The sequence below is a fragment of the Triticum aestivum genome, chromosome 6A (genome assembly GCF_018294505.1).
Source record: "Triticum aestivum cultivar Chinese Spring chromosome 6A, IWGSC CS RefSeq v2.1, whole genome shotgun sequence".
NCBI classification, from domain to species: domain Eukaryota; kingdom Viridiplantae; phylum Streptophyta; class Magnoliopsida; order Poales; family Poaceae; genus Triticum; species Triticum aestivum.
This window is the reverse complement of record NC_057809.1, coordinates 8,161,693-8,180,576: the sequence shown is the minus strand read 5'-3', so window position 1 is coordinate 8,180,576 and position 18,884 is coordinate 8,161,693. Positions and strand designations below refer to the sequence as shown.

The 18,884-nt window shown below is 47.4% G+C and overlaps 2 protein-coding genes across 2 annotated transcripts; one reads left to right on the top strand and one right to left on the bottom strand.

Moving 5' to 3' along the window:
- Nucleotides 1-1,357: 1,357 nt before the first annotated feature.
- LOC123129269 (BTB/POZ and MATH domain-containing protein 1) lies at nucleotides 1,358-2,563 on the bottom strand. The gene has a single exon (XM_044549500.1). The coding sequence runs from the start codon at nucleotides 2,507-2,509 to the stop codon at nucleotides 1,358-1,360; it is 1,152 nt and encodes a 383-aa protein (XP_044405435.1). The 5' UTR covers nucleotides 2,510-2,563.
- A 1,773-nt stretch (nucleotides 2,564-4,336) lies between these two features.
- LOC123131613 (BURP domain-containing protein 14-like) lies at nucleotides 4,337-6,691 on the top strand. Its single transcript, XM_044551276.1, has one exon. The coding sequence runs from the start codon at nucleotides 4,345-4,347 to the stop codon at nucleotides 6,607-6,609; it is 2,265 nt and encodes a 754-aa protein (XP_044407211.1). The 5' UTR covers nucleotides 4,337-4,344; the 3' UTR covers nucleotides 6,610-6,691.
- Nucleotides 6,692-18,884: the final 12,193 nt, after the last annotated feature.

The window sequence follows — 18,884 nt, the reverse complement described above, 5'->3', positions numbered from 1 at the left end:
GCACACAGCCAAAATGTCCAGAGCACCCTAAAAATAAAATAATTTGATAAAATGCCAAGCAATAAATCGTGTCCAGCCTAAGGAGCGGTAGATCCTATCCGTAAATCACACCGCCATCCATGGGGGTAGAAAATCTCCCTAGCCGTACGCTCCAGCCGGATAGACGTCATCATAAAAAGGTCCCTATCCTCCGGCTTCTGCAGGATAGACCACGTACGGAGCGATCGTGTACAAGCATGAATAACCTGCATAGGAGATGAGACACTTTTGTTGTTAAAAACCACATCATTCCTGGTAAGCCACATTGCCCAGCATAAGGCCGCCGCTCCCACAAGAATATGTGCAGAAAATTGTTTATCAATACCCCACAACCAGTTGCTGAACATATTCCGTGCAGTACGTGGTGGGTATAAATCCGAAGCTACCTGGACCACGGCCCAAACTGCCCGCGCGAACTTGCACTCAAAAAATAAGTGTTTGATAGACTCGTCATGTTGACAAAAGACACATGACTTGGGCCCATGCCAGTTTCATTGTGTCGGATTATCTCTAGTTAGAATGACTCCTTTGTTTAGAAACCAGAGGAAAATCTTCACTCTTAGAGGAATTTTTAGCTTCCACAATTTCCTGTTATCTACCGGAGCATCACAATGTACCATTGCATCATACATGGATTTGACCGAAAATTTGCCATTCTGATGCAAGTTCCATCGAAAAGTGTCCGGCTCATCTGAGAGTTGAATGTCATGCAGGCGAGTGAGTGATTCATTCCATGCTGCCAGACGAGTTCCCAAAAGATCCCTACGAAAAGAAATATCGGGGTTTTCTTGTCCTAAGACTTGTTTGATCGTGACAAATTTATGTCTAACAATCCTATACATGATGGTGGAAGAAAGAAGTGTTGGCGCCACCCTCTTTGAGCAAAGTAGCCATAGAGCTTTGTCTCTTTCTTGCTCTCTCTAGAATAGCAAGGGCCACATTCTTTGTTTTGATCTTCCTCTGAAGATCTCTTTCCTCAATACCCAAAGTTCTACTTTTTTTGGCCAAATCCAATCTAAGGTTGATCTCAAGGACTGAGGGAAAGAAACGAATCGCACGGCAGCTGGCAACAATAATGAGACCCAATGGTTAGGCAGACGACTGATCCTGGGCTAGGATGTGTCGACCGACGAAAAGATCTAGTAGCACCAATGTGTTTTTTGGGAAGAAAACAAAGTAGCAGTTTTACTGGAACAAGCACCCCGTGATTCTTACTAATTACTACTTCGTAACTCACAATTTCAACTGTGGTGAATCATCAGACCTTACTTCCTCATGATTAAATCTAGACAAGGATGAAATTAGTAGGCATAACTAGCTAGCTACCATGCATCACCAATTCACCTGGCGCATCAACCCGAGCCCGCTTGGTCCCATTACGACTGGCGAGGGAGGTCTTGACAGGCGCCACGGACATCCTAATCAGCTCCATCCAAACAACGGGGCAGCTCCTTCTTAGGTGACAGAAGTCGCCGCTGGTGAGCATGGCTGCCACCATATGTGCCGGGGTGCTGAGGAACTCAATGCAAGCTTTCTTCAGCCCATGGCAGTGGTGCTGCTCCGCGATCGCTAGAATGGTCGCCGCCGTGAACACATCAATATGCGCGCACAGCTTTTCCTCGCAAATCAGCTTGAGCCGCCCGAGGTCGTACCTGTCAGCCGCGACAAGTAGATGCTGGAACATGGCGCCTTGGTTGTCTTCCTCTTCTGTCTCCGGCAAGGAGTCGGTGTACACGAAAGAGAGCAGCGCCTTGAACACCCGCGCCTCCATGTCGGCAACACGCACGATGCCGCCGCTGCCGCCCTCCTTCATTGCACCGAAGAGCTCTGCACTGAAGACCGGTGACCGGGCGGCGAGCACGCAACGATGCGCGGAGAAAGTGTCGCCGCCGACCTCAAACACCACGTCGGCGCCCTTCTCGCTCCCGAGTAAGTCGCCAAGGTGCTGGATCAGGTTGGATTGTGGCACGGTGACAAACGGGTTGCGGACGGTGGGTGCGTCCTCGGTGCGGATCTCGTTGATGACGACCACGTCACACCTGACTGTGAAAGCGTCGTTGGTGAGGTGCTCTGATCTCTCCAGGTCCTCCCTCTTGACGAACTTTGAATACCCCCAATTGTTTCCTGGTGTGAAACTCCACACAGGATCGGCCCGTGTGATGGGCCGTTTCCTAGTAACGCGGCTGGCGAAATTTACACGGAGCTGCACCTTGACAGGCTTGGTGACCTGTTCGTCGTCGAGTACGAGGTAAAAGGATACGTGATCCGCGGCGTCGGAGTTGATGCCGTTGGGGTAATAATTGATGAACCAGCGATAGCCGCCCACGGTGAACTTGCCGGATTTGATGGCCTCCCCGGTGGGAGTCCCCTTGGTGTGCGAGTAACCATCGATTTTTAGTATGTGGCAGCCGCTCGCCGTGTCCGCGACGATGGTGGAGGCGGACATTGATGGATCGCCGGCGGACGACATGTCGACAAATCTACTCCGGGTCTTGGGAAACTTGTCTCGCCGGCAAAAGGCAGATCACCGGCGCCTCATATAGTACGTACTCGTACGTACGCTACTCCAGGCCGGTCGTGGTTTTGTTGGGCCTTGAACGAATAAGAACCACATACGTATTGTTGTCCGGTTTGGTTTCTGAAAAGAATCCGGCGTTTATCCCGCGTAATTTTTGTATCCCGTCCAATTTTTGCGGGACATACGTCCGATCCTTCCTTCTCGTCGCACCAGCCTCTACCTTGTTCGTTTCGGAGGGATGCACCCTGCCGTTAGATAGGATTTCGGAGTGTAACCAGCCCGAGCTATCTACTTTCTCTGTTTCTACATATACGCCTTTTTTAGAGGATTTCAATATGGACTAGATACATATATATAGACATATTTAGGAGTATTCAATCTTTTTTGCTCTGTATGTATTTTATATTGGAACATTTAAAAAACGTATATTTAGGAAAAGAGATAGTATATGACTAGTAATAAAAATATGAGATTTATGGGCACTCGAGACATATGTTCTATATCTAAATAGCTAGCCCCCACTAACATATTTCTCTCATCATACAAGTATGTCACTTCACCATTTAACATGCATAAAGAAAGATCCGCCACAACATGCAATCATGCATAATAAAAGCAACCCCAGCATGCAAACATGCCTGAGAATTTATATCCCATTATAATACTTAGATTATACAATATAACAAAACACCACAAATCGTATTTATTTTCACCTTTAGTCCTCATATTATTACTCTAAATATTCATGCATCATGTAACCAATTCTAACTGAATATATTGCAAAATATTCTTGCAACAACTGGCGGGGTATCATCTAGTTTTTATAGAAGGATCCCACCCGGATGCGGTGCCAGAAATCCACTCCCGGCGGAAGTTGGACCCTGGGCGTATGGTGCGCCACTGCGAACCTTGCTACTAGGCAACTGCCTAGTTCTCTGATCCGCTAATTTGTGTCCGCATACATCCATGGATAGGAGGGGCTAGTCTACGGACACGGATGCGGGTGCCGGCCATCCAATGTTGTCCGCATAAATTTTAAACACCGTTTCAACTAATCAGACAAAATTCATGCAATATCATGGCTGATTTCATACTATGGTTGTACCGCTAAAAAAATTCTAGAGGAGTTCTAGGAACTTCCCTTGTATCTGGACTATGACGCAGCGAGGGCCTCTTTTGGTTCATAGGATAGGATTATTGTAGGAATAAGAATTTTGTAGGAAATGAGATGGCATGTATCTCAAATTCTATGAGTAGGAATAGAAAACGAGAGGTCATTTGGTTGACACCAAAGGAATTTTTCCATTGAGTCCAGGCTTATTTTTATCTTCCTATGAAATGTGGAGGATAGGAACCAATCCTATGTAGGAATAGGAATCTATTCATATGAACCAAAGGGCTCTAAAGGAAAAAATCTTATAAAAATCATATCTTCTATAATTCCTATAAAATTCCTCCAAACCAAAGGACTTCGTGAGATAAATTGGCACGAATCAATAATGTCTCTGCTAGTTGTGTTGCAAACAAGACGGATTGGAACCCCCGCCATTCAAAAGAACAAGGTCTCGCTGTGCAGGCCGCCGTCGATCCCGAGCGGACAGTTAGAAATTAGGTTCGGTCAATCTCACGACCGGCGAACAACAACATCGCTTCTAATTTTTCCAACGCCCTGCGCATGCATTATTCATCCAGTCCAAACTCCAACAATAATCCTAATCCAGCTCCTCCTGATCCAATAAATCCCGTACGTCCCTCTGCTGCATGCATCCCCAACTTCCAAGCCAACAATGGCGCTCCCTCGCCGATCCCACCTCTTCCTGGTCACCGTCGTACTGCTCCTCCTCTCCCGCCTGCCACGGTCTTCGGCGACGTACATTGACGTCTCACCATGCCCTTCTCCGGCGGCACGTCCCTTGACGCCACTATGGTTTCCGCGGTCCACCGTCGGCTCTCCCTCCACTTCTCCGGCCTACGATCCACGGCCTTCGGAGCTCTATGATCCGCGGCCACGTTTCCCTACCCCACGCGGGCTGCCACGCTCCTCGTTGCTCTCCGGTGCCGTCTCCCCGTCCGCTGCTCCGCCGCTGCGTTTCCTGCCACCGCCATACGGCCTGCCACGGAGCTCGCCTTCCTCCTACAAAGCGGCGCCGCTCTCGCCGTCCACTCCGGCGCCGCGGCTGACGCCGTCGTCGTCGCTGCCCGTCAACCCGTTCACGGCCAAGGCCGCCTTCATCCGGTACTGGAACCGGAAGGTGCACGGCAGCCGCCTCCACCCGGCCTTCTTCTTCGCCAAGCTGTCCCCGCTCTCCGCGCCCGACGCCGTCGCCTTCTCCAACCTGGCGGCCGCCGGCCAGCTCGGCTCGCGCCTCCCCGCCTTCTGCACCGCCGCGTCCATCCTCTGCCCCTCCACCTCCGGCGCCATCTGGTCGGGCTCGGGCCCGTCCAATGCCGGGGACGCGTCCGGTTCGCCTTCCACCAACTCCAGCGCGCCGTTCAAGAACTACGCCAACGGCAACTTCAGCAGCTACGGCAACAGCGGCGGCGGCGGCGCCGACGCGTTCGCGGTCTACTCGCGAGGCCAGGTCAACCCCGTCGACTCGTTCCACCGGTATGGCAAGGGCTCGCTTGGCCGGAACGACTCCTTCGCGACGTACCAGGCGCTGGGCAACGTCGGCACCGCCAGCTTCAACTCCTACACTGCTGGCGCCACCGGCGGCACCGGCGAGTTCGCCGAGTACGACGGCGAGACCAACACGGTCGCCGTGACCTTCGCCAACTACGACGTCGCCGGGAACGGCCGCTCCCGCGACTTCTCGGCGTACACGCAGGACGCCAACTCAGGCGTCGAGAGCTTCACCGGGTACGGCAGGACCGCCAACAGCGTCGGCGAGTCCTTCAACTCCTACGGCAACCACACCAACTCCATCATGTCCGCCTTCATCAACTACGGCGACAAGGCCAACAGCGCCACGGACACCTTCGACTCCTACGGACTCAACGGGAACACCCCGCAGAACACCTTCCGGAGCTACTCCTCCGGCAGCAACGGCGGCGCCGACGACTTCAAGGGCTACAGGGACAACGCCAACGTCGGCGACGACAGCTTCACCGCCTACGCCAACGACGCCAACAGCGCCACCGCCAACTTCCAGAGCTACGGCAAGTCCGTGAACCCGGGGAGCGTGGGGTTCAAGGGGTACGGCCAGGGCGCCAACCCCAACCACCGCATCGGCTTCACGCGCTACACCGGCGACAACACCACCTTCAAGGCCTACTCCAACGAGGGCGTCGAGTTCAAGGAGTACCAGAACATGTCCAGGATGGAGGTGTCCAAGGTGGCAGCCAATCTCTCCCTCTCCTCCTCTGGGAACCACCGCCCGCCACCCAAGTGGTCACCGGAGCCGGGGAAGTTCTTCCGCGAGCGAGACCTCATCACCGGGAACCGGATGCCAATGCCGGACATCACCGACAAGATGCCGCCACGGGCGTTCCTGCCGAGGGACATCGCCGCCAAGATCCCGTTCGAGGCGGGAGCCGTGTCGGCGCTGTTCGGGGCGCCGCCGGGCAATGCGATGAGGCAGGTGGTGGCATCGACGGTGGACGAGTGCGCACGCCTGCCCAGCCGAGGCGAAACCAAGCGGTGCGCGACGTCGGCCGAGGACATGCTGGACTTCGCCGTGGAGATGTTGGGGGACAACGTGGCCGTGCGCAGCACGGAGTCCGCGGCGGGCAGCGGCGGCGACGTCAGGGTCGGCAGGGTGGTGGGCGTCGCCGGCGGCCACACGACGCGGTCAGTGTCGTGCCACCAGAGCATGTTCCCGTACCTGGTGTACTACTGCCACTCGGTGCCGAGCGTGCGGGTGTACGAGGCCGAGATCCTGGCCGTCGAGACCGGCCAGAAGATCAACCGTGGCGTGGCGATCTGCCACCTCGACACGTCGGACTGGAGCCCCGGTCACGGCGCGTTCGCCGCGCTTGGCGGGAAGCCCGGTGAGATGGAGGTGTGCCATTGGATCTTCCAGGGGGACATGGTTTGGACGGTGGCCGATTGAGATGATAACGCCGCGCGCGCGGCCGGTCTGATTTGAATTTTTAGTCCATTCATTCAAGTGAGAAGAACCTTTTTTCTGACCATTGACTCGTACCATATTTTTTAACTGTTTGAGTCGTCACTTCATATCGTTGACCAGTAGTGTTTTTTTACTGTTTGACTCGTAACTTCGTGTGAAGAAAAACAAACATGACTAGTTCAGACTCCGGCCTCTTCAGAACTGAAAAGAAAATTTTAGGGATTATTTTAAGGAGTCGCACGCGTGCCTCGTACTCGACAATGTAGGCCCTGAAAACATAGAGGGTGTTTGTTTTCAGAGACTTATTGGTCTAGGGACTTAAATAAGTCCCTATAAGTCCCGTCTAAACCAAACAGGAGGGACTTATAGGGACTTAAAGTGGGCATTTGAGACTTATAAAATAAGAATCTCAAGGAGGGACTTATAGGGACTTATAGTTGTAATATGGTCTTATAGAGACTTATAAGTCCCAGGAACCAAACAGGTAGGGACTTTTTAGGGACTTGAAACTTATAAGTTGGGACTAAAAAAAGTCCTAGGACTTATGAACCAAACAGGGCCATAGCACCAAAAATGCCCCCCTCGTATTTTTGGTCAAATTGTGACCATATAACTAATGAAATATGAGTTCTATGTAGTAAAGATGGCACCATTAGAAATTTCTATCGAATAAAAAACCAAGATTTTTTTTTTGCCATATCACTTGTGTCTTGCAACTCAAAATTGATTGCCATAGGTTAATCCAAACTAAGGGGGGCTAAAAAACCAGGACGGAGATGTATGTGAATGTTTTTGCCAACCAAGGTCAGGAAATCTGGCACTAAGACTGCTCACAGTGGGGAGTAACATAGAGTAGTAACTTGCCAATGTTACTAGTCTATGTTACTACCTCCATAGTGGGTAGTAACATATGAGTGGTATCATGAAAGAGTTCATTTATTAGGCTATAGATTAAGTTACCACAAACCCCTCTTTCCTCATTAATTAGCTGCCACATAAGCAATCTTGTATTGAAATGTGTGATGTTACTAGTTAAGTTACTTCCATTGTGACTAGTCTAACATTACTACACTAATAAACATTAATAATTTTTTACACAACTTGCTATATTCGTCATTGACCGCTTATATATATGTAATGTTATGACATTGAAATCAATACAAGATTTACTTTTTTATAACTCTGAAAATAAATACTAGAATTTTCCTACACTAGTTGAGCATTTTTAAGTAGGGCGGGTATACATTTTTTTAAGCAAATACAGCATATGAACAATTCAAAAAGTTGACTGAGAATCAGTTCATTCTCAGCCGAATGATAGTTGCTCTGTTTTATTTTTCTGTGCAGAAATCATGTGGTATAGTTATATTTTCTAACGTTAGAAACTTAGCAGAACGTCTCAGATGTACGTCTACTTTTTTTATTTTTTGCTAAGCGAGGTTAGGCACTCCGTGTATGCACTGCTAAGGTTGGTAAAAGCGGTGGTTTGGAAGCGCTTTGTGCATGCTTGTATGATCTGGCATGCGTGCAACTAGTTCACTTAGTCGTAACCTGTGTATCAAAAACAACTTAATTCTAAGGCTGGTTGTAATGGAGAGTATCATATACTAGTATCATATGCATGATACTAGTATATGATACTACCTCCGTAATACATAGTATCATAAGTTAGTATCATAAGTTGTCTTATTAATTACCATGCATGACACAAAATAGTATAACATTTAATATGATACGGTATCATGATATAATATCACAACCTCTCTTTCCTCATTTAGTTATGTGCCACATCGTCTAAAAAGTTTAGTTGACATGCATGATACAGCTTATGATACTCGCATTACGACCAGCCTAACTAACATAGAATCCAGTAACGGAAGTGTGTAAACAAGATGGGAGGTAACTGACTGGTGACTGGCATAGGTGGAAGCGCTGATGTTTGCTACCACACCAGCTTGGTGTGCTTGTTCGCAACCAGTATCGTATTGAATATTTGGCTTCGACTTTGTATTCGTTCATTGAAACTTCCATGTTCATTCAGCGAATATTTGATGTAATTAACTTTGCTATAACAATTTCATTTTGTAGGTTTTTTTTAGTAGTCCCGTATCCATTAGAGGTTGTAGCACTTGTTCTCCAATACATTGGCCTCAACGCAGCGTGTACCAGAGATGACCCTCCGTGTTACATGACATAATTTTGGACCTTCAATGAAAAAGCTTGTCATAATTTTGGCTTAATTGCCTCGATGTTTGCAAGTCCGGAGGTTTGCATTTGGCAAATAATGCAAGTGCCACACCACCAATTTGGCATATCCATACATCTTTACCAGCAGATTTCTGAGCTTTTTGCTAGTAATTGTAACCATATTCCCGAATATTTGATCACTCCTAATCATGATCGTAATGTCGAGCCATTAGTATAGCTCTATCTTTCTCGCAACAAAGGAGTATGTGCGAGCTTACATGTTGCAAATGAGAATCGGTAACATGCACAATGCATTGCTTACTCACCAATTCCTTTTGTGTCTAAAATGTTGAAATTCCTGAAGCCTCACAAGCTTATGCTTGCATAAGTGTTAGTGGCAGTTGACATGCACCATGGCTTATCGAGTATAAGTAGGAAAACGAGGATATGTAAATATCTATGGAAAACTAGCTAGCGGTTGGCTAAAAGTTAGCTATATAGAGAGAGCTTGTATAGTATCGTAGTAGTTATCTAAATCAATGGAATCGAATGGTACACATATGTGATGGGTGATAACAACCCATTAAAGTTTGAAAGAACCATGGTTCTGGATCTTGACCCCTAATCACCGTTCGATCTGGCATCAAGATCCGCCACAAGCATAGTCATTTGATCTTATCAAGTTAACTTTGTACAGGAATATTGTTAAAGTATCGCATGGCCAATCCAATGGTGGCCCAACCACCATGTGGCCAATATCTCGTGGTCCTTCATTTCAAAATGGAGGGCATCAATGACTGGTGCACAGATACACAGGTCCCCAAAATCCACTCTCTTAATAGTAAGCGTTAGGGCATCTCCAATGGTTGTAAGATAGTTGTTGGTAAACTTTGCCATATAGGATTTTTGATGTTGTGTCATATAATAAATGAGGGAAGAGAAGAAGGTTGTATGTACATGAACCAACATCCTTTGCACAAGCTCCAATGTAGAATGAGAGAGCACCTTATTTATTATCTCACATCCTATTGGGCAAACTAGATACAACCCATTGGAGTTGTTGTATGTTAAGGTGTTGGTTGATGACATGGCATATTTTACCAACAAGCTAACATACAAACTGTTAGAGATGCCCTTACTAGCGTTCGATTGTTTGCTCCATCTAAGATCCTGACACTGTAATAAACTCGGTGCAGCGACCAGCTATAAAAGGAGCATCACATTATCAAAGTGACTTTGTCTAAAAAGTACAAATATTTCTTAAAAAAGAGAGAACATGTTATTGCAGTGGTGGCCAAGTGAGGTTAATTGGGTTCATGAACATATTACAGCATGTCATGTTAGACCTCGACATGCTTTCTCTCTCTCTTTTTGTTCCTTCCAATATGAGCATGGGACACCTCATGAAGATAATCTCTGCTAATGCCTGCAGAGCACCCTACCTTCAAGTGTGGAGACCACCATGATCCACTTACAGATAGTACTAGGCGTTTGGTCCTGTCAAGGCTTAGACACTGGAGTAGATCGATTGATACTTGGAGCAAAGTTATACACAGCAGGCTAAGCTAGCTAGCCGGTCGATTCCGTGTGGCCAGAGATACAAGATTACTCAACAACATATCCTAGCATCTAGATGATGTTCACGTGCATGACAAGGCTATAGGCATGCGGTACGGTGGCTGTTAATTAGCACAAGCTGATCACCTCGTTGTATAACTCCTTTGATGTAGCTCAATTTGGTTCAGCTAGCAATATCTAGAATTATGCATGCAATGAGTGGTCAAAACCAAGAAACCAAGAAAAACTGCACTTGCCAAACATCTCTATAGTTTTGCTAAAACTGAGAAAAACTGCGGTTTTTAGAAACTGAAGTATTCATTGCCCACACATTGGAATAATGAGGTTTTCAATTACATTGGCTTTGGAAAAAACCTTGTTGCCAAACTAGGCCTTAATTGCTTCCATTCGTGCCGTGTTTCTTCTTCCTCTCCAGTGAAGCCGAATGGTGTCCTTGCTACAAGCTCACTAGCTAGATTAGGATTATGGAAAGTATTGGGTGTTTGAGAGAGTCCTAGCGATTGATGTTCACTTAACGAAAATGTCCGCAAATGTAATTTCTGCACGGTTCCTCGAAGCAAATTAATTTTAATATATTAACTCTACTTATTAATATCTTCATGCCAAAGTTTCACTCATATAGAGGAAATCCAACTCCAAAAGAATAGTCAATTTCACACATACAATCAAAAGTAGTTGCATATTGCGGAAATTGCACCATGACAGGATGCATCAGTGGGAAACCTTTACGTTTTGTTTCATTCAATCACTCATCTCCTTGCTCTCTTGATGAACCCCCAAAGTCACAGCTTACCCCCTACACTACGAGCATTGATTAATGGTCTAACTCAGGATTATACCATATCAGTGTACTTCAGAGTCCTGCACAAAGGGATAAATTGACTAGGCTGGGATGTATATTGTAATTGACACAAAGGACCACGCCTAACATATACGTATACATGGCTAATAACAAAATTCTAGGCTTCCGAGCCTTGGCCCTGCGTGCCCTGTACCACCTCCGTCTCAGGTGGGATGAAACAGTGTTTTGCTGGAGAAACGTAACCTTATACATGATGTTGCATCATCTTTGTGAGATATTCGTTTTGCTGATGAGATGGCCCCATCAGCTGGTCGACAAATAACCCAAGTCATGGTGGGGAATGCAAGTTCGCCTCGTGATAATATGTTATGAAAATAACATGACAGAATGGCTGATCTAATTCTTAGTTCTTGGTTGCCTCTCAATCCGAGTTAGCTCCCCCAACATGCGTGCACCCAATGGCTTTCCATGTCCACCTTGCCCATCAAGGTTTGTTTAGTTCCATGCATGCCTTGTATGATGCATCACTCGAAAGCAAATCCTACTGGTTGCTCTCTGTTGGCTTCTCAAAATTACTAGTTCATCTTTGTAATTTATAGAACTTTACATTTTCTTGGGCTTCACTATTAATGATTGTTGGCCAATCTTTTCTCTATGAATTTATGAAGGTTTCATATTTTTAGCCAACAATCTCTCAGATGTTATTTGGTACATACAAAATAATTTTTTGGTTGCAATCCTGGTCTGAGCAACGCCAGTCAATAACTTCTGTGAGATTGTCTACCCCATGTAAAGATCTTCCTTTGGTGGTTGGGAATAGAATTTTTCCTATCCTAGTGACAAAAAGTTGGCTTCATTGTCCTTGCGCACTTAGGACTTGAAGTCCGAACCTATCCAATAAAGACATATGATTACAATGCCTGCTTCGGTACACCCCTCCTCCACAAACAGTATAAGGATAGTATGGTCATTTCATCAAACCGTACATCCATCTGCATATGTGACACGTACAAGGCATCATACCCACTTTTTATTAAAGTTCAAAAAATAGCACGAGCGATGTGAATCTAGCTCAAGACATTTTGGTCTAAGGAGAACCACAATAACCAACTAGGACAACCTAACGCTTGTGGTTACCTACTTTTTTTTTCATGTTCTTCCACTTCAGTTCGCGGCTGGGCAGGCCCATTGTTGAACAGGTCATTTTATCATTATTTATTTTTCATTTTTTCTATTTTTTTCATTTTTTTTGTTTATAAAAAATTCTCACACTTATAAAATTTGTTCAAAATTTAAAAAATATTTGCTTTTCTAAATTTTATTCAGAAAGTACACATATTTGCATTTTAAAAAATTGTACAGATATGCCAAAAAATAGTTCGTTTAAATAGAAAAATGCTCACATCAATATTATTAAATATCTAAACAACGATTAAATAGAAAATTTGTTTGTTGTTTGTTCAAGCCAAAATGTTCATTTAAATAGAAACATGCTCACATAAAAGAATTGAACACTTATAAAATTTCTGAACATCTATAAAATAGTTAAATGAAAATAAATCAATGAGCGACCAGTTTATTACTCTTTTTTTTGTTTCTTTTTCATTTTTGTTGTTTCTCTTCTGTTCCTTCTCTTTTTCAAAAAATGCTCACATCAATACAATGGAGTCGAAATTTTCCACACACTAGCATCATCATGCCAAGCATCCATGATAATTTAATGGAGTTCTTACATTTTATGTATTTCTAGGATTTTCCCGGTGAAAAGACCCTAAAACACTAGCCGAACATGACGCACCGTCCGTTCGGTGTCCGGATTCCTTTAGATTTTGCATGCAGGCCTGCCATGAGTATGCCCACATGCTGGAAAAATTTGATGTCATTTCATCCATGGAAAGAACCATAGCATGTTCAAAGGTGGTGGTTCGGGTAGGCTGGTAGGGTAAGTATGGATGCACTTTTTTCCACAAGAACAAAATGGACCCAAAATTTTCCACACAATAGTATCACTATGCCAAGCATCCGTGATAAATTTCATTGAGTTCTGACATTGTATTCATTTTCTATTATTTTCCCAGTGAAAAAACCCTAAAACACTAGCAAAACTTAACGCAATGTGCATTTGGTGTCTGAATTCCTTCAAATTTTGCATGGAGGCCTACCATGAGCATGCCCACTTACTGGCAAAATTTGGTGTCGTTTCATGCATGGCAGGAAGCGCACCGTGTTCAAAGGTGGTGGTTCGGGTAGGCCCGTAGGGCATGTCTGGATGCACTTTTTTCACATCAACAAAATGGACCCAAATTTTTCCACACAGTAGCATCACCATGCCATCTATCTATGATAAATTCGATTGAGTTCTGACATTTTATGCAATTTCTATGATTTCCTGATGAAAAAACCCTAAAACACTAGCTGAACGTGATGCAACGTGCGTTCGGTGTCCGACTTCCTTCAAATTTCGCCAGAGATGAATTAAATCCCCATCGGTATTAAGCAGCACATGAATATATATACATGGAAGATATGACACACAAAACATGTTTAGTTTTAACATGAGAGAGATAGAGAGGGAGAGAGAGATGAACTGCACACCAAAGAAGACTGAGGGAGTCCTGGATTAGGGGGTGTTCGGGTAGCCGGACTATACCTTCGCCGGACTCCTGGACTATGAAGATACAAGATTGAAGACTTCGTCCCGTGTCCGGATAGGACTTTCCTTGGCGTGGAAGGCAAGCTTGGCGATGCGGATATCCAAGATCTCCTACCCTTGTAACCGACTCTGTGTAACCCTAACCCTATTCGGTGTCTATATAAACCGAAGGGTTCTAGTCCATAGGACAACTACAATCATACCATAGGCTAGCTTCTAGGGTTTAGCCTCCTTGATCTCGTGGTAGATCTACTCTTGTACTACCCATATCATCAATATTAATCAAGCAGGAGTAGGGTATTACCTCCATCGAGAGGGCCCGAACCTGGGTAAAAACATCGTGTCCCTTGTCTCCTGTTACCATCCGGCCTTGACGCACAGTTCGGGACCCCCTACCCGAGATCCGCCGGTTTTGACACCGACGTTGGTGCTTTCATTGAGAGTTCCTTTGTGTCGTCGCCTTCGAGGCCCGATGGCTCCTTTGATCATCGACAGGGTGAGACTTTTCTCCCCGGACAGATCTTCGTCTTCGGCGGCTTCGCTCTGCGGGCCAATTTGCTTGGTCACCTAGAGCAGATCGAAAGCTACGACCCTGGCCATCAAGTCAGGTTTGGAAGCTTAAACTACACGGCTGATATCCGCGGAGACTTGATCTTCGACGGGTTCGAGCCACAGTCAAGCGCGCCGCACTATCTCGAGGGGCATGATCTAGCTCTACCTCCGAACAGTGTCCTGGAGGCCGCACACGCACCGGTTCCGACCCTTAACTCGGAGCCTATTGTGCCAATTGAGGATGAGCGGTTGGACGTCACCTCGGGGGCTGCGATCTCAAAGGTGATCGAGCCGAACGCCAGCCCCGCACTCCGCGTGACTCATGACTCCGAGGATCCGGACTCCTCTCCGGACTCCGAACCCCCCGCGCCCCTGCCTATAGAATCCGATTGGGCGCCGATAATGGAGTTCACCGCCGCGGACATCTTTCAGCACTCGCCTTTTGGCGATATCCTGAATTCTCTCAAGTCTCTCTCTTTATCAGGAGAGCCCTGGCCGAACTGCGGTCAGCGAGGATGGGATTCGGACGATGAAGAAATTCAAAGCCCACCCACCACCCACTTTGTAGCCACTGTCGACGATCTAACCGACATGCTTGACTTCGGCTCCGAAGACATCGACGGAATGGACGACGATGTAGGAGACGAACATGAACCAGCACCTATAGGGCGCTGGAAGGCCACCTCGTCATATGACATATATATGGTGGACACTCCTAAAGATGGAGATGGCGATGGAACAGCGGGGGATGACACCTCCAAGAAACAGCCAAAGGGCCGACGTCAGCGGCGCCGCTCTAAATCCCGCCAAAGTAAAAACGGTGATTCCGGCATGGGAGATAATACTACCCCGGATAGCGCCGAAGAACACCCACCCCAGCAAGATTCGGCGCAGGAAGATGGAGAAGCCAGCCCACATGAGAGAGCGGCAGACCGAGAGGTTGAGGATGATAACTATATGCCTCCCTCCGAAGACGAGGCAAGCCTCGATGACGATGAATTCGTCGTACCATCAGACCCCGCCGAACAAGAGCGTTTTAAACGCAGGCTTTTAGCCATGGCAAACAGCCTCAAGAAAAAGCAGCAACAGCTTAAAGCTGATCAAGATTTGCTAGCTGATAGATGGACTGAAGTCCTTGCGGCCGAAGAGTATGAACTCGAACGCCCCTCCAAGAGTTACCCAAAGCGCAGGCCGCTACCCCGATCAGAGGAGGAAGCGCCTACATCACCAGCGCATGACATGGCAGACCGGCAACCTCGCGGCCGCGACAGAGAGGCCTCTCGGCCCTCCAACCAAGCCATGCCCCGACGCCACTCAACTAAGGCACGGGAAAATGCGCCAGACCTGCGAGACGTACTGGAGGATAAGGCAAGACAAACAAGATCGATCTACGGATCGCGCAGGCGCCCTACGATACGCGACGATGATCTTCACTCCGGATACAACAAATCCGGCCGGGCCGAACACAACAGACATAGCTCTTCCGAGCTGCGTCGTGATATAGCCCAGTACAGGGGCGCCGCACACCCACTATGCTTCACAGATGAAGTAATGGATCATAAAATCCCAGAGGGTTTCAAACCCATAAACATTGAATCATACGATGGCACAACAGATCCGGCGGTATGGATCGAGGATTATCTCCTTCACATTCACATGGCATGTGGCGATGATCTACACGCCATCAAATACCTCCCGCTCAAACTCAAAGGACCGGCCCGGCACTGGCTTAACAGCTTGCCAGCGGACTCAATCGGTTCTTGGGAGGACCTGGAAGCCGCATTCCTCGACAACTTCCAGGGCACTTACGTGCGACCACCGGATGCCGACGACTTAAGCCACATAATTCAGCAGCCAGAGGAATCGGCCAGGCAATTCCAGACACGGTTCCTAACAAAGAAGAACCAGATAGTTGACTGTCTGGACGCAGAGGCCCTAGCAGCCTTCAAACATAACATCCGCGATGAGTGGCTTGCCCGACACCTGGGACAGGAAAAGCCGAAAACCATGGCAGCCCTCATGACACTCATGACCCGCTTTTGCGTGGGAGAAGACAGCTGGCTAGCTCACAGCAACAACTTAGCAAAGAACCCTGGTAATTCGGATACCAAGGACAAAAGTGGCCGGACTCGTCGGAACAAGCAAAAACGCCGCGTTAGCAGCGACAGTAATGAAGATACTGCAGTTAATGTCGGATTCAGAGGATATAAATCCGGTCAGCGGAAAAAGGCATTCAAAAAGAATACTCAGGGCCCATCCAGTTTGGAGCGAATACTCGACCGCTTGTGTCAGATCCATGGCACCCCCGAAAGGCCAGCCAATCACACCAACAGGGATTGTTGGGTGTTCAAGCAGGCAGGCAAGTTAAGAGCCGAAAATAAAGACAAGGGGCTGCATAGCGATGACGAGGAGGAGCCCAGGCTGCCGAACAGTAATGGACAGAAGGGTTTTCCCCCACAAGTGCGGACGGTGAACATGATATACGCAACCCATATTCCCAAGAGGGAACGGAAGCGTGCTCTACGGGACGTATACGCGATGGAGCCAGTCGCCCCAAAGTTCAACCCATGGTCCTCCTGCCCGATCACTTTTGATCGAAGGGACCATCCCACTAGCATCCGTCATGGCGGCTTCGCTGCATTGGTTCTCGACCCAATCATCGACGGATTTCACCTCACAAGAGTCCTCATGGACGGCGGAAGTAGCCTGAACCTGCTTTACCAGGATACAGTGCGGAAGATGGGCATAGATCCCTCAAGGATTAAGCCCACATTATGGTACAAGCCTTTAGGGACTCGAAAAACCTCTCGAACAGCGACCCAGTCTAAGGCTAGAGCTTCAACTGAGAAGCCTGCACCCATAGAGCCAGTTGCTGCTGAGGGCAAAAAGAGAAAATAAAGAGTGAAGAAGACTGTAGCCAGAGTGCTTGGCAAGGCCTCCATCATGGAAGATGAGGAGGAAGAAGAAGAGGTGGCTGCACCAGCACCTAAGGCACCCAAGCTAATGGGTGATGCTATCAAATCAGGGGCTACTGCATCCAAGCCCAAGGGTGCATCAAAGGTCAAGACAGCACCAAAGAGAAATACAAGGAGCATACCTGCTGCTGAAAAGAACAAGGCCCCAGTGCCTGAAGCTGCTGAAGAAGAGGATGAAGAGCAAGTTCTCAGAAAACTCAAGCCCAAGATCCCAGACCACAACGATGCTCATCCTGTGGCTGAGGACATGAAGCTCAGGAGAGACTCAGGGCTGAGGAAATGGAGAGAAGCAGATCTGTATGCTTCAAGGAGAAGGACTGCTGTGGATTACAGATTTCACACCAAGGAACATCAGGACTTCTATGAGACAGTTTTGCTTGACAAGAAGCCAATAGTTTGTGACATGAGATGGGTCGACTGGACCTACATGAAGGAAAATGAGGAACACTATCCTGGAGTGTATGACAGCTTTAGTGCGTGTGGAGTTGCAGACTTTGTTGGGCAGAAGCTCACAAAGTGGAACGAGGAGCTAATCATGCAATTCTACTCCACAGCACACTTCTACCCAGATGGGAGGATCACATGGATGTCTGAAGGTACAAGGTACCAATCAACTGTTGAGGAATGGGCAAAGTTGATCAATGCCCCAGAGGAGCAAGAAGATGACTTGGACATTTATGCCAAGAAGAAAATGGATCACAACTCAATGTCCAACATGTACAAGGAGATTCCCAATGAAGCTCTTGATACTTTCAAGTTTGGGTCTGTGTACTATCTTCTGTCAGGGCTGCCTACGATCAATTGGATTCTGAGGCACACCCTATTGCCTAAGTCTGGAGATCACAAGATGATCAGAGGTCACGCGATCAATTTGCTTCATGTTTTTGACGTGCCTCAAAAATTCAAAGTCATGAGCCTCATAGTGAAAACAATCAAAAGGACTGCAGCAAATCAGAAGAGGAGCTGTGGATATGCCCCTCAGATTCAGGAGCTCATCAACTCCAAGATGGGCACGAGCGTGTATTTATTGGATAAGGAACACCTGCCCATCCGTCCAGACTTCGAAGATAATCAAGTGATCATGACTGAGAATGAGCCATGATCTGCCCATGCACAAGCCAAGAAGGAGAAGGCGAAGAAGGAGAAAGCTACCAGGATGCCCACTCAAGAGGAGGCATCTGAATACTTCCTGAAGACCAAACAAGAGCAGCTTGGTTACCTGATTGCGTCCACCCTGCGGATTGAGCAAGGACTAGCCACCCTGACTCAGAACCAGGCAAGCTTAGAGAGGATCATGGAACAGAGGTTCTATGACTTGGACATCAAGGTGACAGAGATACAGACTGCCGTGGAGCAGCTCCAGGATGACATGAATGAGAGGAGAGGCAGGACTACGACTGATGCCTTTGCCAGGGTGCCACGAGGTCCGAGGTCGTCTACAGTGCCAGTTGCTGACACCAGAGCCACCACGTCTGCACCAGCTACAGCCTCAGTTCCACCAGCTCCAGCG

Bases quoted from the DNA above. Each gene is read 5' to 3' on its own strand.
- LOC123129269 (XM_044549500.1), bottom strand. From the start codon at position 2,509: ATGTCGTCCGCCGGCGATCCATCAATGTCCGCCTCCACCATCGTCGCG.
- LOC123131613 (XM_044551276.1), top strand. From the start codon at position 4,345: ATGGCGCTCCCTCGCCGATCCCACCTCTTCCTGGTCACCGTCGTACTG.